Source organism: Siniperca chuatsi, linkage group LG9 (genome assembly GCF_020085105.1).
Source record: "Siniperca chuatsi isolate FFG_IHB_CAS linkage group LG9, ASM2008510v1, whole genome shotgun sequence".
Classification (NCBI taxonomy): Eukaryota; Metazoa; Chordata; class Actinopteri; order Centrarchiformes; family Sinipercidae; genus Siniperca; species Siniperca chuatsi.
Window position 1 is genome coordinate 1,354,034 of NC_058050.1, and position 21,444 is coordinate 1,375,477.

Here is a 21,444-nt window from a genome sequence, read left to right on the forward strand (position 1 = left end):
AGGATGAGACCACCCGCGGGGGGTGAAGGACCAAGTTTTTTTTAGAATTTAATTAAGGCAATAGATGTGATTATTTTACCAGAATTTTTTAAACTATATTTAATAGTTTTAATATAATTTAAAAGCTCCAGTGTGAAACTTTCAGGAGGATCTATTGGTAGAAATGGAAAATAATATTCTTAAGTAGGTTTTCATTAGTGTGTAATCACCTGAAAATAAGAAGCGTTGTGTTTTCGTTACCTTAGAATAAGCCCTTTATATCTACAGAGGGAGCGGGTCCCCTTCCACGGAGACCACCATGTTTCTACAGGAGCCCAGAACGGACAAACCAAACACTGGCTCTAGAGCGGGCCTTTTGTGTTTTTTGTGAGTTTCATGGCCACCGTAGTTTCTCCTGCACGCTTGGAAGGGGAGGGCGAGGCGAGCGGCGTTCAAATGGTTGCAATCTGCAGTTTCACCACTAGAGGCCACTAAATCCTCCACACTGGACCATTAACAAAACAAAAACAACAGCTTTTTTTGTTTAATATTTAAACACGCTTTTATTTTTTATTTTACTAGTTTACTTAGTAAAATGTTCACTGATGAACAGAAAAGTGTAAATGAGCTGAGAGTTTTAGTTTTATCTGTTGTCCCTGACTACGCAGCCTAAAAAATAAAACAACACTGCTCTGTGTTTTTTCTGTTGACAGATGAAAGTTTGCAGACGCAGTTTGTTGCTTGGCCACAGACCTGATACTCACACCCACCCGCCCACCCTGCTCACACAGAAACACATGCTTTCATATGATGAGTCATACCAAAGAAATTAAAGTGTACCGATACCACCAGATACAGATACCAACAGTAACGGCGTCAATGGTTAAAACACCGAGCAGATAATGCAGAGCTGGGTAAAGAGTGACAGTATAAAGGGCTGTTAGCGTCCCCTACAGGCTGCAATGTTCATTACAGCCACAATATGAAAGTGTTGGCCAGAACGAACAACATAGTGATGATTTATCTATTCTTGAGGTCTTTAGTAGCGGAACTGAAATGTAAAGTTTGTCCTCAGGGTGGCGGTAGAGGACAGATCATGGGGTCATTAAAATCTAAGGAGGTCTTTCTCTGGGGAAAACCTAATGACGGTTTGGTCCAAATCAAGATATCGTAATATCTGCTGACGAAGTGTTGGACAGACTGATGGACTACAGGGTGAAGCAGTATCACCATCCAAAAAAGATAAAACGATTTCATAAGACTATTTTTGTAATATTCACAGTGGACCAAACCAGCAGGATGAACTATAGTAACAAGTACAGTCTGTAATGATCACAAAGCTGCCAAAGCACACAATAAACTGCTTTAACTTTATTAAATCTGAAGCTATTCTTTGCATACTGGGCAGGCAGCCATTGGTTTCAGGTCACATCTATGAAAATCAGCCAAGTCAAGATCACCTTCACATTCAGCCTTTATCACTAAGAGAGGGGAGGGGAAGCATGGGGGGTCCCAGCCAGATCAAACCCAGGGTGAAGCTTTAGTCTCAAAACAAAGTTTTAAGTAAGATTCTCATAGTGTTTTAATGATAATCTCTGATAGAGTTGCAAGTAGTGATTATTTTCATTATCGATTCATTTTGTGATTATTTTCAATTAATAGTTTTATTTATATATATATATCAGGAAATGGTGGGAAAATGGTTCTAGGTAACGTCTTCAAATATCTTGTTTTGTCCGACAAACAGTCCAAAAGCCAAATATATTCAGTTTACTGTCACATACGACAAAGAAAAGCAGCAAATCCTCAAATTTGTGAAGCTGGAACAAGAGAATAATTTGGTATTTTTGCTTAATCTCTGAGCCTATTACGGTTTTAAAAATTCCCTGGTAACACGTCCTATTTTAATACTTTTATTATAATAAATGTATTATAGTTTGCAAAGTACCAGCAGCTGATAAAGTATTGGTATAAGTCTCACACATTAGACATTCTTAACGTAGCAGAACCTCAGTAGATGAATATATGTATGTTACTTCCCTCCTCTGTCGTTGGAAGAGGAGATTTGTCTTTTTAAGGTGTAAAAGAAGCATAATGTCTTTTTGTTTAGTCTGATTCCAGAACAAACCTCACCCACATCTCGGTTTATGCTGTACAGTATGTGAACTGTGAGGAAACTAAACTAAAACCTGATGGTTGTTTTTGCATGTTTTATTCCATTTACTCCAAATCACTGTCTTTTTAGCCTTTTTTTTTTGTAACTGGGCACACAGCCATTGGTCTCAGTTCATATCTATGAAAATCAACTTGGAGGGACTTAGGAGTCACTGCAGATAGATAATCCATTACTGTCGAAATCATGTCACCTCATTATGACCTTATCATGGACAGCAACAGGATGTGTGATCACACAGAGAAGAGAATGATGCGGCAAATGTCCGGTTGTCATTTTAACCGGTGAAAGTGACGGTCTGCGCCGGCTTAAAATGAGACGCTGCTAGCTACCTGAATGTTTTGTACACTGAGCTTTGCAAACGACAAAGAGAGAGGAGAACTGATTAGAAACCATCTGAGTTTAGAGAATTTTGCTGGGTGTCAGTCACAGGTGCAATCAAATAATCTTTCACATTAACACACTGTAATTTTCACTCTCACATTGCAGTGAAACGCTGCGCCGTAGAGCCGGCTGTCATTAAGGAGAGCAGCGCCGCAACAAGCAGGCCGAGGTGACAAAACGGCGCAGAGTTCGCTAAAGAAAGGATCCGATTTTGATCTGTATTATTTTAGCCAATACCGATCCATTCAAATATGTCTGCTGTGATAATTAGGATCAACTCAGGACATCTCTATGTAATATAATTGAAGCCAGGAGGCGTCAGGACATCCTCTATTGTCCTTTTGTTGTTAATGTTTACGTCAAAGTGTTTGTTTTTCATGCCATGGCACTTTTACCCCCTCATGCTCTTTCACAGACCCTTTCAAACTGTGGCAACACCACAAAAACACAGTCTTTGTGTTTTATTTCAGAGAGGACACAGCAGGGAGTCGCCACAGAGAGCTCAGGCAAAAAAACACGAGGGTCGTCCGGCAAAAAGTTCCTCCTGGCCGAACCTTTTTCACAGCACAATGCAACACCATCTGGCACTGCGTGTACACATACCAGGTAAAATGCCTTGCAGTGTGTAGCTTGTAACATTGTGCTAATTAGTTGTTTACTTGGAAAGCTATAAAACGAAGCAGCAGCATCTGTAAAATACTCCCTAAAGGCTTGTATGAACCACAGTGTGGTTACTTAGACTGGAGCCCGATCAGTACTGTGTTTTTGAGGCCAATACCGATATATAGATATTTGAGAGTTTGAAAACTCTGTTAAGAACATACTGGCCCTCAGTTATTTTGTTTTTTTGCCTTTCTAGCAGCGTTGACTGTAGGTTTCCGCCGGTCCACCACTTTGGTCCAGACTGAAATACCTCAACAACTACTGGATGGATTGTTCTGAAACGTGCTTCATCGTTCATGTTCCCCTCAGGATGAACTGTAATAACTCTGCTGATCCTCTGACGTTTCATTTAGCGCCACCATCAGGTCGACATGTTAATGTGTCCAACACTTGGCCAACTACCTGCAGAACTCGTGACGTTCCCATCAGCCTAGGGGTGGTGGTAAACTGGTTTCGTCACCGGTGTCACATTCTGCATGGACATGGATTTTGCAGTTCATTACCGTGATAAATGTTTTAGTATATTAAAATTAATGTGCTTTACTGTGGCACATGTGGTTTTACCTCAAACTTGGAAACTGTAAGTTTGTACATTTTTATGTTGCTTTACTATTTATTTTGCAGCCTGTTGAACTTGGCCGTAGCATGTTGTGGGGCTGATGTGGCTAGCTTCTATTGTACTCCATGTTGGACTAATGTTGTAATATTGAGGGAGAGTCAAGAGAAATTGTGTGAACGTTAAGCCTCATTTGAAGCCAGTAAAATAACAGAGTAGTAGGTTGGATGTGGGAAACAGTTTTTTCTCACGTTGCCTTTTGCGGAACTTCATACTGCAACGCTAACGTTAGCTCAACTGGTTTTGTTGTTACACGAAAGCCCCCTCTGTTCTTGCCGGTGTTATTTTTCAAACTAACTGTTTCCCGTAAGCGTCCACGGTAGATTTGTTGTGAGCAGATACAGTGGTGTGCAAAAGTGTTTGCCCCCTTCCTGATTTCTTATTTTTTTGCATGTTTGTCACACTTAAATGTTTCAGATCATCAAATAAATTTAAATATTAGATAACACAAAATGCAGTTTTTAAATGAAGGTTGTTATTATTAAGGGAAAACAAAATCCAAACCTACATGGCCCTGTGTGAAAAAGCGATTGCCCCCTAAACCTAATAACTGGTTGCTCCACCCTTAGCAGCAACAACTGCAGTCAAGCGTTTGCAATAACTTGCAGTGAGTCTTTTACAGCGCTGTGGAGGAATTTTGGCTCACTCATCTTTGCAGAATTGTTGTAATTCAACCACATTGGAGGGTTTTCGAGCATGAATGGCCTTTTTAAGGTCATGCCACAGCATCTCAATAGGATTCAGGTCAAGACTTTGACCAGGCCACTCCAAAGTCTAAACCATGCTAAACCAACATATGGTAAACATGGCAGACATTATACCTGGTAATCACCAGCATGTTAGCATTGTCATTGGGAGCGTGTTAGTATGCTAATGTTAGCATTTAGCTCAACGCACCACTGTGCCTGCGCTCAACTTCACAGAGCAGCTTGCATGGCTGTAGACTAGCCTTGTTACATTTAATGCACAACAATCATTTTAGTAATTTTGTAGTTCTGTAGTTAATGATGTAGCAACAGATTGTGTTCTTGTGGGAAAGCCGTCCTGAAATTCACTGGAAATCTGGACCCCATGGTTCTTCAGTTGGTCTCAGATTCCAGAATCACAAATCACAATTTGCCTCAAGGGGCTTTACAATCTGCACAGCGCCCTCTGTCCTCGAACCCTCGATTCACAACAGAAAATTGTAGTATTAAGATGACAAAATGTAGATTGTAAAACATAAGTGAAGAGGACGGATCCAGCAGCTTGAGGTGTCGCCCACCAAGCAGGGTCTGAGCCAGACCACCTGTCTCCCCCCACAGAGACCTGGAAGGAGGACAGGCCTTCACGCAGAGGAGAAACAAACACACGGGGAGAGAGAGCCATGATAACATGCTAACTGCGGGAGAGGCTGAATCTCCTGGGGGACAAGGATCCAGATCAACGTCTGGATCAGGAACGAGCGATTTACGACTGTGCAGTTAAGAGTTTCCGTCGAGGACAGCACACTCAGAGATGTGAAGATAGAGCCCAGCAGCTACGCAGATCAGGGCACAACCTTAGCAATAACTTATAACTGATATATAAAATTAATAAATAAATAATTGTAATGATGATAACTATAAAAATAGCCGTTTCATTTTCAAAAGATATCCAAAGTTTCGTTTTGGCATTTTGGTGCATAACAATAAACATAGAGAAAATAAAGAATTAAAAAGCAAGTACTGCAAAAGTCAAGAAACATAAATATAAAAGTTACAATAAAAATATGACTAAATATTATAAACAATATGAACCATATATCTGTTTTTAAATGAAAGAGTTTGTGCCGAAATGTGCAACATGTTGACTAAGGAAGTATAAAGAATATGTGCAGTGTTCAGTGTATAGTTAGGCAGAATGACGTGATCAAAGCACACTATGTGGCACAGAAAACACTCAGTGATTTTCTTTAGAATTGTCTCACATTTAGCAGCTGTTCTCCCTTAACTGTTGCTCCACAAAGAGTGCGTTAACTTCTCCAGAAATCCCCCAGAATATCTAGTCTGCGGCCAATACTAACTCTTTCCCACATAAAGCCCTCCGCGCACACACACACACACTGTTTCTGCCAAGTGTGTGCTGGCTCAGACATCTGTTTCTGCCTTTTTAAAGCAGAATAGATTTGAAAATGGAAGAAGCCAACAATGTATTAGACATTTACGGTTTATTAGATTTTTCTTTACGTATATTTCTTTACAAGTTAAAATTTAAATTCCACTTTAAGAAAGTTCAACTATGAAATAACTACAGAGCCAGTTAGCTCTAATCTAATTATCATCTAACTCTCAACAAGAAAGCAAGGTGTATTTCCCCAACTGTCAAACTATACACGGCCAAAGTCGTGACATCGCTTCCTGTCTCGCCCCTGTTCCACCAGCTTCTGTAACTCAGTGCAGTCTCTCATTCAACATTTCTTTCATCAGCCTTTCTTTCGACTGTCCCGCAGTTGTTACACACGCATGAACTAACCGCAGACGCTCGACTGTCCCGCAGTTATTACAGACGCATGAACTAACCGCAGACGCGTGAACTAACCGCAGACGCTCGACTGTCCCGCAGTTATTACAGACGCGTGAACTAACCGCAGACGCTCGCGCGAACTAACCGCTGTCCCGCAGTTATTACAGACGTGAACTGAACTAACCGCAGACGTCCCCGCAGTTATTGAACTAACCGCAGACGCGTGCGTGAACTATTGTCCCGCAGACGCGGACGCGTGAACTAACCGCAGACGCCGCGTGAACTAACCGCAGACGCGTGAACTAACCGCAGACGCTCGATTGTCCCGCAGTTATTACAGACGCGTGAACTAACCGCAGACGCATGAACTAACCGCAGACGCTCGATTGTCCCGCAGTTATTACAGACGCGTGAACTAACCGCAGACGCGTGAACTAACCGCAGACGCTCGACTGTCCCGCAGTTATTACAGACGCGTGAACTAACCGCAGATGCTCGACTGTCCCGCAGTTATTACGGACGCGTGAACTAACCGCAGACTGTCCCGCAGTTATTACAGACGCGTGAACTAACCGCAGACGCTCGACTGTCCCGCAGTTATTACAGACGCGTGAACTAACCGCAGACGCTCGACTGTCCCGCAGTTATTACAGACGCGTGAACTAACCGCAGACGCTCGACTGTCCCGCAGTTATTACAGACGCGTGAACTAACCGCAGACGCTCGACCAGAACCCAGAAGTTCTGGTTTCACTTTGGCTCTCTGTTTCCTTAAGTTTTAGTCATGCAACCTGATCTAGTAGTTACTTAGAACTTAGGAAGGACACAGACTTAACTAATTATCATCTAACTCTCAACAAGAAAGCAAGGTGTATTTCCCCAACTGTCAAACTATACACGGCCAAAGTCGTGACATCGCTTCCTGTCTCGCCCCTGTTCCACCAGCTTCTGTAACTCAGTGCAGTCTCTCATTCAACATTTCTTTCATCAGCCTTTCTTTCGACTGTCCCGCAGTTGTTACACACGCATGAACTAAACGCAGACGGCTCGACTGTCCCGCAGTTATTACAGACGCGCGTGAACTAACCGCAGACGTGAACTAACCGCAGGCGCCGACTGTCCCGCAGTTATTACGAACTAACCGCAGACGCCGACTGTCCCGCAGTTATTTGAACTAAGACGCCGCGTGAACTAACCGCAGACGCTCGACTGTCCCGCAGTTATTACAGACGCGTGAACTAACCGCAGACGCTCGACTGTCCCGCAGTTATTACAGACGCGTGAACTAACCGCAGACGCTCGACTGTCCCGCAGTTATTACAGACGCGTGAACTAACCGCAGACGCGTGAACTAACCGCAGAGGCGCCGACGCAGTTATTACAGACGCGTGAACTAACCGCAGACGCGTGAACTAACCGCAGACGCTCGACTGTCCCGCAGTTATTACAGACGCGTGAACTAACCGCAGACGCGTGAACTAACCGCAGACGCTCGACTGTCCCGCAGTTATTACAGACGCGTGAACTAACCGCAGACTGTCCTGCAGTTATTACGGACGCGTGAACTAACCGGAGACGCTCGACTGTCCTGCAGTTATTACAGACGCGTGAACTAACCGCAGACGCTCGACTGTCCCGCAGTTATTACAGACGCGTGAACTAACCGCAGACGCTCGACCAGAACCCAGAAGTTCTGGTTTCACTTTGGCTCTCTGTTTCCTTAAGTTTTAGTCATGCAACCTGATCTAGTAGTTACTTAGAACTTAGGAAGGACACAGACTTAGTGATGGAGCTGGTGCAACCCAATCCTGAAGTTGAGATAAACTAAAATATCATTACACTATTTGGCTGTGAGAAGATAAAGCTATCTGGGGCGCCTCTGGTCTAGACCACCAAGATGGCCAGAAACAGCAGCCCTGCTTGTTAGATTCCTCTGAAATCCGTCTCTTGTCACAAGCCAACTCTGTTTCACATACACACATAAAGAAATTAAAAGGATGGAGTTCATCTACCTCTCCTTCACAATGTGGTGGGAGGTGGAGGAGGAATCTGACAGCTGGTCCTACCCTTTTTTCTCCTCCTCCTCCTCCTCTTCTTCATCATCCAGAGCCTGCAGCTCCCTGCATGACAGTGGGACTCCTGTGTTTGGGTGCAGAGGGAGCAGATGCAGCAGCAGCTCTGTAAGTTACTTTGAATGTCTCTTTACTTGTGTGCAGTGATGGAAAATGCACAGATAATGTGGATTTTGTCAGTTCAGTCAGGAGTGAAAGGGTGAAATTTGACTTTAGCTCACTCACCTTTTGCAGAACGTAGGTATTGATTAAAACATTCTTTCAGGTGTCATTAATGTAAGGGAAGGCTTATTTTGGGATTTTGAGAGCCACAGACAGGGTAAGAAAGTCAGAAAGTACTGAGAGTTGGACTAACACAGTGTGTTGCGTTGCTTGGATCTGCACATGGGATTTTTTAGCAGTAAGAAAAATGTGGCATAACACCAGACGGATCCTTTTTAAGCGAGTAAAGTAACTGTGATGGGAGCATGGCGTTATGCAGATGGATACTGTTTTTAGCTTAGATGGTCCAGAGATCCAAAGCAACATGCTGAAAGTGATTAAAATCTGCTTACAGACATTTTTGTTACTCACTGTTAATATAGAAAATGTAGATTGATGCAGCTTTAACCGTAGCAAAGATATGACCAAAGATGGTGGTGACGGAGGTGTTGAAAACTGAAGAATGTGCACAAATCAGGATTTGGTTTTCGAAATATCTTTAACAGATGTTTTCCTGCCTGCTCTCAGATCCTGTGTGGCATTGATTACAGCTTTTTTTTTTTTTTTTTTACTTGGTCAATAGTTTTGTCATTAATAATCTTAATGCAATTATAATTTTAATAAACGGGCGGCTCTGCTTAGTGTGACTTGAACACAGTCATGACTGAAGTTAGACTGGAGTTGAACAGCTGTAGTTCATCTGTTTCCCATTTAACTTTTTCCCAAACAAAAAGTAAATTAAATAATTAAATTATGTTTGTGTTATTAGTCTCTATACTTGTATAGTCATATACTATACTTATTATAGTCAGTTACTTACTTTTGCAGACAGGACATGAAGTTGGATGTAAAGCTGTTTCCATAGCAACCTGTGAAACTGCATAGAGAGCAGAAGACATGACGACCCGTCCCGTCTAGCCTCCGTTCCACTAGCTTCTGTAATCTCTCATTCAGCTCAGTCTTTCTGAACTTGAACTTTCAGACTGTGATTTTTGAATTTGAAGAATGATGCTTCCAATTTCATTAAAGAAAATCAAGATTCTTTCCTTTTTAGTTGTCTTGTTTTTAATTAAATTTTCCACAGTGTAGAAAATAAAGTTCTGAACCAACTCCTGTTGTATCTGTGTTGTAGGAAGACAGAAACTCACGAGCCGTCCCAGCATGAAGGGAAGAACGAGTCTTCTATTCTTCCTCATCATCGCAGCGTATTCCTATGGCATCGCTGCTCAGGCAATAGGTGGGTATTTAAACAGAACATGTGAAGTTGTGTTTTTCGAAACGTGAGGTCAAGTAAAGTGAATAACAGACAGTAAAGTACATTTCCATTTTAAAGAAAAATGGTGAATGATTTTTTTTACAATTTCAACATCATGTTTACAAACAAGGAAAGAGTAGAAAAGAAAAGATATTAAGAATTTAAAAAAGTAATTTTCATGGTGTACCTCACAACTGGTGAAACTATGCAAAGCTATCCGTTCAATAATGTTTCATTCGTACATCACAATTTGTAACACTGTGACCTGTAATGCTACTCTGAGACTTTGTATCATGCAATGCTGACCTTATTCTTATCCTGTCCAGAGTGTGAAAATGCCACCGTGGCTGACATCGTCTTCCTAATCGATGGCTCCACCAGCATTGGCACTGATAGCTTTCAAGAGGTCCGGTATTTTCTCCGCAACATCATCAAGGCCCTCGACATCGGCCCCAACAAAGTTCGGGTCGGCGTGGCTCAGTACAGTGATGATCCTTACCAGGAGTTCCTGCTGAAGGATCACATGGACAAGAAATCCCTGCTGGCTGCGGTGGAAAACCTTCCCTACCGAAAAGGAGGCACAGAAACGGGCAAGGCCATCAACTTCCTCCTGACGCAGTACTTCACCAAAGACGCAGGGAGCCGAGTCAGCCAACGGGTGCCTCAGATCGCTGTGGTCATCACAGATGGAGAGTCCACGGATGATGTGGTAGCACCCGCCCAGCGCCTGAGGCAGCAAGGAGTCATTGTGTTTGGCATCGGGGTGGGACAAATCAACCAAAAGCAGCTTGTGTCCATCGCCAACTGGCCTCCAGATCGCTTCCTGTTTACCATAAATAGCTACGAGGCTCTGCAGAGGCTGACAGAGGGTCTGCTGCAAACTGTATGTGTCTCTGTGGGGCAAATGAAAGAAGGTAAGGCAAAGGATTGGAGGAAACATTAGCCAAAATCTATCTTTTGAAATGCAGAAAAGCTGAGAGCATCTGTGGCTACTAATAAGGTTTCAGTCTATTAGGTTGAGATTGTACTGAGTTTGTTTGAATCTTAACCAGAGATTGATTGTCCCACCCTGCTTCTAACCCTTACGGTGTACAATTTGTTTTGTATTGTAATAAAAGTAATATTTTCTATTATTAATTAATGAATTGTTTTTATTTTTGTCTTCTTTCAGCTTTGGTGGACAGGTTTGCAGATGTTTTCTTCCTGGTGGACAATGGCATGTCTCAAGGACTGTTCTCCGTGTTTAGATCTGACCTTGTCAAAGTGATCAATCAAATGAATGTTGGAGCGTCCACCTACCGTGTCGGTTTGGCCCAGTACGGTCAAGATACCAACGTCGAATTCTTTCTCAATGCTTATCAAACTAAACAGGAGACCCTGGTTGGTGTCAAACGTTTCCGCCTGCGCCCAGAATCCAACGAGCCACGTAACCTGGGCAGTGCTCTGGAGTACGCTAGCACTCGCTTTTTCAGCAAAGAGACGGGGGGCCGTGCACACCTAGGCTCCCGACAGTTCCTAGTCGTTTTGAGTGCAAAAGACTCAGACGATCCTGTGTCTAAGGCGGCTCGTAAGATCAAATCAGAAGGGATAACTATCATTGGGATGAGCGCAGGTGCAACAATGGATGTAATAGACCGTTTTGCCAGCCCTGGGTATGCATTTGATTCTTCCAGACTAACTCGTATAAAAGATGTCATCATGATTGAGAAACCGGAGACCATTACTGAAGGTGAGAAACATCATCCACCATCACCCACCTAACCGGTAGTTGTATGTCCTGTTTTGTCATTTTTCAGTTAGTGACATTGTACAGCTGCTTTACAGGCAGTGAGGGGGAAAAAGAATGACATTCTCAGTTATATTGAATTCATTCTGACTCGTACTACATTTTGAAATAATGTTATTGAATGCTGTTGAAATTAATGTTAAATGTAAAGTAGATTCTAAAAAACATTTTTAAACAATTGTATGCCCGTTTTCAACCTAGCCGCCTTTACAACTGCAATTCCCCCAAATCACACTTACTGATTCGGCCTTTTAGACACTTGTAGACCCATAATCAACAAGTTCACTGCTCTGTTATCAAGAAATAGCTCACAAATTTTAGGGACTGCATTACATAGAGTATTCCTGTAATATATTTAATCTTCATATATATATATTTATTTTTTTATTTATTTGAATGATTATGTAGCAGATGGCTCAAGTTAACTAATTACACTCCTTTCACAGATTGCAAAGGAGCCAATGTGGCAGACATCGTGTTCATTGTTGATGAGTCGGGAAGCATTGGAACCGACAACTTCCAGCTGGTGCGCTCTTTCCTGCACTCAATTGTGAGCGGCCTGGATGTCAGTCCGTCTAACGTCCGAGTAGGCATTGTTACATACAACGAAAGGCCCACAGCACAGGTCTACCTCGACACGTTCAATGACAAGGCCGAAATCCTGCAGTTCATCAAGATCCTCGCTTACAATGGAGGTGGTACCTACACTGGAGCTGCCCTAAAGTTCACTCAGGAAGAACTCTTCATTAAGAAAAAGGGAAGCAGGAAGGGTGTCCAGCAGGTGGCAATAGTGATCACCGACGGTAAATCCCAGGATTCTGTGAGCGAAGCGGCAATCGCTCTTCGTCGGGCTGGTGTCACCATTTACGCTGTAGGAATCGAAAATGCCAACGAGGCCGAACTGATAGAGATGGCGTCTTACCCCCCTTATCAGCACGTTTTTATTGAGAAAAGTTTCACCAAGCTTAAACCCCTGAAGCAGAGCCTTCAGAAAACCCTGTGCAGTAGCATCATTCACCAAGCTGTCACAATCAGTACAACCACAGAAAACATCAAAGAAGGTTTGAACCAGTGTTTTTTGATAGTCATCTTTGGTTACGTGAATATTGACATCCTTTATTAACGCAAAAAGTCAACATTTAAAGATTGTATTACTCTCTCTTTGATTATGTGAAAAGAACTAACTCTTCTAGTTGCTTTTCCTCTCCAGCATGTGAACAAAAGGATGAAGCAGACATCTTCTTCCTGATGGACGACTCAGGAAGCATTGGTAACGAAGACTTCTATGACATGAAGAAGTTCATCATTGAGTTTCTTCATGTCTTCCGTATTGGGCCACACCATGTCCGCATGGGGCTTGTTAAATACTCAGATGCGGCAACTTTGGAATTTGACCTGACAACCCACTCAGATGTTGTTAAACTGGAGAAAGCTGTGAAGGGTATTGCACACAAAGGAGGTGGGACAAACACAGGAAAAGCGCTATTATCCATGGGACCCTACTTTGAAGACGCAAAGAGAACTCGTGGTCACAATGTCCCACGGTACCTGATCGTCATCACCGATGGAAAATCCTCCGATAAGGTCTTGGCTCCTGCAGAAAGTTTGAGGGCACAGGATGTCGTCATCTATGCCGTCGGGGTGAAAGATTCAAACGTGACTGAGCTGGAACAGATTGCTGGCGACCCCGAGAGGACTTTCTTTGTTAGTAATTTTGATGCCCTGAAGTCCATCAACAATGACATCATCACAGACATCTGTTCTCCAGATAGTAAGTAAAAGCGAACTAGACTGGACTGTAAAATGCATATCTATCATATGGAGAGCTGAAGTGAAACTGAGAAAAAAAGAAAAACTAATTTAAAATCACATTAGTTGTGTTTCCATAACGTGCATTATGATGGTAAAAAAATACTACTATGATTGCTCATTTAATATTTCTGCTTTTGGCATTTTTTTAACGAAAACCATCTCCCTGGACTGTCACAGGTTAAATGTCACCAGCTGAACGTGGGTACATTTGTATGGGAGCTGTAGTTTTTTAATAATAATTTAACATATACATTGTCAACCGATTCTAGAAATTAACACAGAGAAAATAAAGAATAAATAAATAGTTAAATAAACATCAGCTCTGTTTGGTATCAGTCAGTTACTGAAGTAGCAGAAAACGCCATGGAAATACTCAAGTAAAGTACAAGTACCTCCAAACTGTACTAAAGTACAGTATTAAATGTACTTACATTCCACCACTGCTCCCTTCTAAGCCACATATTTTCTAACTTGCTCTGTTGAGCTCTGAGATTCATGCTGCAGCTTTTTTCCAATTCTGAACCATTATTTAAAAGGATTGAACTCCAATCAGAAACAATTTTTTTTTGCTAATCAAAACATGTCATCTGTAGCAAAATTTCACTGTTAATGTAGCGGCCACAAACTTTAACTCATGGTTCGCTGCTGCAGAGTCAAGAGATAAACAGCGCCTCTGGTTTAAACGTTCAACGTATCCGGTGAAAACAGGCTCCTTTGACTCCAACATGGGGATGTTATTTATTTTATTTCCAGCACTGAATCTCACCAGCTAGGTAACAACGTAGACAACAGTCAAAAGACTCAAACCACCACCGGATTGTCGTCTGCTGAGCTGCAGACTGACTGCTACTGACTGACTAACTATAGCTGGCTAGCTGCCTCGCTAACACAGCAAACAGTTGTGATGAGCATGAGTGACGTGACAGTTGTCAGGGACAGGGTTATATTGGAGTTATATTGAAAGGGGAACATGATGGGTTCATTGTTTATTAACTTTCCAGCAATGTATTTCACAAACTAGTTAGCAGCCTACCATGAACACACCGCTTTGACTACACTACATCTGCTACACTAATAGATGTGCTGCGCTGTGCTGGGAGTACTGTAGCCATAGCGACGGCCCACACTTCCCAGCATGCACTGCCTGGTACTGAAAGCACTCAGCTTTTTGTTAGTGTTTGTAATGAGTCTGTTCAGAACATGGTGGTTTATGTTGGTAGTAGGCATTTTTGTGCTGGTTTATAGTTTTAACCATTAGTGAGGTGGCTGTTAAATTTCCTGACACCAGCTGTATTTCAGTGGCGTGAGGAATTCTTGAGAGTTGCTTCTTCTGTCATGTGATGCTGATACCACTGTAGGAACAGCGCACTCTGCTGGATAAACTTTGTAATGACACAAATGTATCAACCCAGGCCTTTCTTTGTCTATTATACTGAAAAGAAAACAGTTTTATGTCGGCTCGTATCGGGTAACATATAAGCCGATACTGATTTTCCGGTATGTTTGAGGCCAAAGCCTCAAATTAGCTTCAGCTGAATTTAAGAATGCATTTCTGCACAGAACGAGGACTGTGGATTTTGAGTTATTCGCAGGAATTTGAATGCTGGGGTAATTTTACAGTCTTTGTTTATTCATCCCGAACAGACAATATGTTGACTGTAGGTGTGTATGTTGCTAGCAGGTGCAGAGTGTGTGTGTGTTCAGGTGACAGCTCAGTCTCTGATAGACCTCAAAACTTCAATTCTTTCTGTTATTGTATACTTCATGAAATGGAGTCCCAAACCTTGGGTTAAATGCAAATGTTTTGCTTTTGTTAAAACATTTAGATCTCACCTCAATTCAAGCTGCTCTGGGCAAATTTATGTCCACTCATGTCTCACCATAAACTATGCCATCCAACATTACCATGTCTAGACAAATGGGGTGAACCGCTATTGAGTAAGGTTATGTTGTCAGGCTGGAAGTGTAGTGGCCAGACGGAGCCACAGAAAAAGAACGAACAGGCGAGGAAGAGTAATTGAACTGAAATGGATTCTTAACCTTGGTAACCACTGTCACATAGTAAAGCAGACAAAGTAAGCTTGCACTCATTTGCATTCGGCGATCCTAACCTTAGCTAGGCCCTTCAGTTATTTGTGGACTCTCTCTTTCACTGCACAAGTGGATTCTCACTAATTTGGGCAAAGGGTTCATTTGAGAACTGCTCATTTAAACAATGCCTTCCAAAGGTACCAATTTTAGTTCTAGAAAAACACATGCCTTTTAATAACTAGTCATTTAAAATTAACATCCCTAGTAGCTTGTCTTATTGCCTGCAAGCAAGAAAAGAGGGGAAAGAGGAACACCATTTCACCATAACATTTCTGTGTTCTCTGTCTACAGTTTGCAAAGACATACCGGTTGACGTCTTTTTCTTAACTGATAGCTCTGACAGCATCGATCCAGAAGACTTCCAGAAAATGAAAGAATTCATGATATCTACCATTAACAAGTCCATCATCGGGCAGAATAAGGTGCATTTTGGTGTCATGCAGTTCAGCACCATCCAAAGACTAGAGTTTCCCCTCAACCGCTACTACAGCAAAGTGGAAATGGAAAAAGTCATCAATGATATGCAGCAGATGAGTGAAGGCACGCACACAGGAAAGGCCATCACAGAGGTGTCGAAGTATTTCGATGCAACCAGAGGAGGGCGTCCTAATCTGAGTCAGAAGCTGATAGTGATAACCGATGGCCGGGCCAAAGACGAGGTCAAAGGCCCCGCTGCAGCTCTGAGGGCCAAGGGAGTGGTGGTCTATGCCATTGGAGTGGGGAAAGCTGAATCTTCCCAGCTGTTAGAGCTCAGTGGTTCATTGGACAGGATATATGTTGGGAGGACCTTTGATGCGCTGAAGGCCCTGGAGAGCGAATTGGCCTTGAAGATCTGCGATCCAACGAGAGGTAAGAGCAGTATGGGAATATCCCAAAAAAAATACTACAACCAGAGTATGAGTTTATAAAAGCATTGAGGTTTTAGGTTTTTCAGTTTGCTCTAAATTAGTCTGTTCTGTTCAAATAAGCAAGAAAATGTTTTACAGTTTGTTTAACAACATATCCATGTATTGCACCTATTGATATCTCAGCACAAATGCTGTGTGAGAGCTGAATGATTTACATGTTATATCTTGATTATTGAACAGGTGAAATAAAATTGTTCAAAGGAGTCTTTAATTAGTAATTTTAGCAGCTAGCATTGGAGCTAATTGTTGACAAACATCTGCTGGGCGTAGTTACTGCATGCCATATCTCAAAAGTCCTGTCCCCATAGTGGGGTTGCCAGGTTTGAGTGCTCTGCCCTAACTTTACTGTCAACAAACCCAGCTGACTGCAGAATGGATTGGTGATTAGCTTGCCAAGATCCAACATACAAATAAAACAGCTTGGTCTTAGTGCTAAGCTGAGCTAAACACATCCTAGACATATCTCTGTACTTAACACAGAGGTTAAGTTGATTTTATCTTGCCATTTAACTTTTCATTTGATCAATCACGTGTATCTCATAAAATAATTGAGTGATATTTTAAGTTACTGATTTTTTTTGTCATGTGAACTAATCAGTTCTTTACTTTCCCTGCTAACCCATCCTTTTGCTCCTTATCTTTTTTCTTCAACCAGAATGTAAGAAGATAGAGAAAGCTGACATTATTTTCCTGGTGGACGGGTCCACAAGCATAGATTCAACAGAGTTCAAAAGCATGCAGACATTTATGCAGTCAATAGTGAACCAAACCACAGTTGGCAAGGACCTGACTCGTTTTGGGGTCATTCTCTACTCCACTGAAACAAAGTTGGATTTTACTCTAAACACCTATGACACCAGACAAGGCGTTCTTAAAGCAATAACAAATTTGGTGCCACCAGGAGGAGACACCTACACAGGCAAGGCCTTGGCATACTCATTAGAGTTCTTTAACACTAAACATGGCGGCCGGAAACAACGGAAGGTGCCTCAGATTCTCATGGTGATCACAGACGGGGATGCCACCGACCATCACAAACTAAAGCCGACATCTGATGCACTGCGAGACAACCAGATCACCGTCTTCAGTATCGGAGTGAAAGAAGCAATCAGGGACCAGTTGGAGACCATGGCTGGTGGCGACATATCCAAAGTTTTCTATGTGGACAATTTTGAGGCCTTAGAAACTCTGTACAAGAATATTTCTTCTGTCCTCTGCAATTCCACTAAGCCAGGTAAGAGTGTATCATGGCGCATTTATGACGCTGATACGCACATCAAGTTAAGATGTAAAGGTTCATAGTGCCAAAAGGTGTCCCACATCTTCTGAATTCAGCTTTAGCTACAAGGGGTTAATGGGTCAGTTCAGCAAACTCACAAAATACGTATTTCACACTTAAACTTTGACCATGCTGACAGTTATAATTGTTTGACTCTACGAATTCCAAAAAGCCATTAATTCCAAGTGGTCCTTAGACATGCCAGGGACAAAGGGAATGAAGGTGACAACTTAATGCTGTCAGTTGGAGGGAATTCATATTTTTGTTCTGGGTTTGAATTACTAAGCTGAGTACACAATTTAATAATTTTTTGGCACAAACTGCTACATTATGGGAATCATTTCCCCCAACACCAGGCCCTTTTTGCATGATGGTACTTCATACAACATATGAATGCGTAATTAAGCAGTATTTATGTTTGGTCACTCAATGCACTCAACAGTGCACACAAAAAATGTGCCTTCCAGCTTTTTATCAGCTGAACACAGCTGATCCACCTGATCAGGTGTGGGTAGAGCTGGGAAAGATGGAAAAAATCCCTGCATGCCAGATTATCTGTGGACCCCAAGAGACACATATTGGTCACATTCTTTGACTCACGATTCTCTGGTGAGACAGTTCATAACATCTCTCATTGGCTTCCCACCAGTGAACATTGCCAATTTAGTTTACTGGAACCCCCAACCAAGCCGGAGATATCGCTACTGGTCTCTGTGATGGGCAAGAATTTTGCACCTGTCCCACTTTGTGTGTTCAGCTTGATCAATATTTGTCAATAGCAGAGAATGGCGAGACCTCAAACCACTGTAAGTTAGGGAGTTGAGAGTGTGGTGTGGCCAAACATAAATTATGCTACAGTATACAGTGATCATTTCACAGCACACTTGTTTATTAGTAATGTGGACAAATGCCTTTCTCTTGTTTTGCTTTGGCAGCTTGCGAGAAAGATAAGGCCGACCTGGTCTTTCTACTCGATCATTCTAGCAGCATCACCAGAGACAATTACAAAATCATGATAAACTTCACGAAAGAAGTAGTGAACAGCTTTAATGTCAGTGAAAAGTCTGTGCATGTTGGACTTGCACAGTTCAGCGATAATCCTAAACATGAGTTTGACCTCGACAAGTACTCCAAGAAGGAGGATGTGATCATACACATCGACAATATGGAATACCGGGGTGGAAACACCTTTATCGGAAAGGCTTTGGATCACATTAAGGATTACTTCAACACGTTACGGGGCGGCCGTAGTTTGGTCCCCAAGAATCTGGTGTTGATAACAGATGGCGATTCTCATGATGACGTGGAGGACGCGGCTGATCGTGTCAGGGCTCTGGGGATCGAGGTGTTGGTCATCGGTGTTGGAGACGTCCACGACCTTCAGCTCCTGCAGATCACTGGCACTCCGGAGAGGCTGTTTACTGTGCAGAACTTCAACAGCTTGATAAACATCAAGAAAAAGGTGGTCGACACCATCTGCAAAACCCCCACAGATCCCCCTGGTGAGTTTTTAAAAGTGTGACTTTGCCTCTCTGTCTGTCTCCCCTTCTTTCCCACCATATTCCTCTGTGTCTATGACTGCCAAAGGTAAAGACATATTTCCCTTTGCTACAGGCTGCAGCATAGACATCGCCATGGGTTTTGATATTTCTCGAAGAACTGGAGCTCCTGGTGAGATGCTGATCAGCGGCCACACCAAGCTCCAGACCTTCCTGCCAGAGATCGTCCATTACGTTTCCTCGGTACAAGGCCTGTGCTGCGTGACGGAACCTGTCAATACCAACATTGCCTTCCAAGTGGTGGATCGTGATGGACGTTCCCTGTACGACACAAACTTTGAAGTCTACAACGAAGATGTGGTGAAGAAAGTCATGACCCTGCAGATGTCGGAACCTACCTACTTTAACACTGCCCTGCTGAAATCCTTCAACAAGAGGTTTGAAATGTCCAACGCTGGTGTGAAGGTGAGAGTGACACAGCTTGCAACCCCGCAAAATCCTTAGTTGTGTTTTCATTTATTCATCATGAAGTTATCTTGAGGTGGCAAATGCTTCCTCATTCTGTGGCCATAGTTTACGTTCTGCCAGCATGTTAGCATGCTGATGTTAAGCAAGTATAATGTTTACCATGTTCACAATCATGGTCTAGCATATTAGCATGCCAAAATATACTAATTAGAAATAAACACAACGTACAACTGAGGCTGATGGGAATGTCATTAGGTTAGTGGACATTGGACATAGTGAAATGTTAACCTGATGATGGTGCTAGATGTCAGAGGATCACCACAATTACAATTCACCTTGAGGGGGACATTAATGTCTGTGCCATGTCTGTTTGCATTACAAACATGTAATCACCATGCAAAGTGTTGCCTTAGTTTACATACATGAGGACAAAAAGCAGGATGGGTTACTATCTCCCCACTGTGAATCACTATATTAAGTGTAATAGTTTGCAGACCTGTCAGAAAGAGGTGATTCTTACCAAGGACGCTCACATTAAAAGCAGTCTAACATGTGACTAACCTCGTCCATCAGGTGCTGGTGATCTTCACAGACGGATTCGATGAAGACGTGATGAAACTGAAGCATGAATCAGAGCTGCTGCGACAGTCTGGTAAAAATTGGGAGCCAGAGTTGTTTCCAATTTTCTGATAAGTAGAAATAGTAGAATTAATCCCCCTTCTTTAATCATTTCTTTATTGGAGTCATCCCAAAACTAACGCTTCCATTTTTCCGTTCCTGTTCCCTTTGCTCTTCTGTAGTTGTTTCTTTCATTCATCTCTTTAGCCCCTCTTTCTTCGCTTCTTATATTTTTCCCTTATCCTTACTTCCTTTTTCCGTCTTTCTGGCCTCTCCCTCTCCTACTTCCCCTCCCACCTTTACTTGGTAAAAAGTGTCATGCAGGTAATTGTAAAATATTTTTTTAAATGAAGCACCAGTGGTCGGCACACTCACAGGCTCAGTCCAGTCCCCACATAACATCTCCTTTCAACCAATGTGTACATACTCTTGCGAGTCGCGCTCTTGTCCTTTCTGCAAAAAAACAACTGAAAATAGTGAAGAAATGTCCATCACAGTTCCCTAGAGTCCATGCTAACGTCTTCAAATGTCTTGTTTTGTCCGATCAACAAGCCAAAACCCAAAGAGATTCAATTTCCAATTATATAAAACAGAGAAAAGCATCAAATTCTCACATCGTAGAAGCTGGATCCAGAGAACGCTTGACATTTGTGCTATTGTTTCGGCCCTAAAACTTTCATAATGGCTGCATGTTGCCATTGTACAGCACGTGTGTTTTTCTTCTTCTTATTTCCTCGTTCTTCTCCTCCTTAGAAATATGTTTGCCTGGTTGCTGTTGAATTATTAAGAGGATGTGATTCAATTATCAAAGAGGAGCTTTGTTATAAGAAGCACATGCTGGGTCCGAGTCGAAATTCTGTGGGAACGTTACAGCAGGCCTTAGCCTACACATTAAGCATACATAAAATATATTAAAGCATATTTAAAGCATTAAATATGTTTGGCAGCCGAACAGCTCTGCCTTAGAAAATACAGCCTGCATCATAATTTCTGATCGTTTACTATACCGTAATATTGAGTATGTCCTATAGTGTTTTATATAAAATCCGTGGAGAGAGGAGTGTCAGTGTGGATCTACTGTGGCACAAAGGTTTGGATAGGATTTAGACAGCCCCTCTTCATCTCCAGCATGAACAAAAAAGGTTTCAGTCAACATA

General features: G+C 42.3%; 1 protein-coding gene across 1 annotated transcript in view; it reads left to right on the plus strand.

Annotated features, from left to right (window-relative positions):
* The window catches only part of LOC122881114 (collagen alpha-6(VI) chain-like), a 59,378-nt gene that overhangs the window by 13,602 nt on the left and 24,332 nt on the right, over window positions 1-21,444 (plus strand). The window contains exons 3-12 of the mRNA XM_044206880.1: window positions 9,704-9,808; window positions 10,153-10,740; window positions 10,998-11,555; window positions 12,059-12,673; window positions 12,823-13,383; window positions 15,807-16,364; window positions 17,079-17,657; window positions 18,638-19,204; window positions 19,317-19,666; window positions 20,243-20,321. Of these exons, the coding sequence (XP_044062815.1) occupies window positions 9,704-9,808; window positions 10,153-10,740; window positions 10,998-11,555; window positions 12,059-12,673; window positions 12,823-13,383; window positions 15,807-16,364; window positions 17,079-17,657; window positions 18,638-19,204; window positions 19,317-19,666; window positions 20,243-20,321 (4,560 nt within the window). The remainder of the gene's footprint in view (window positions 1-9,703; window positions 9,809-10,152; window positions 10,741-10,997; window positions 11,556-12,058; window positions 12,674-12,822; window positions 13,384-15,806; window positions 16,365-17,078; window positions 17,658-18,637; window positions 19,205-19,316; window positions 19,667-20,242; window positions 20,322-21,444) is intronic.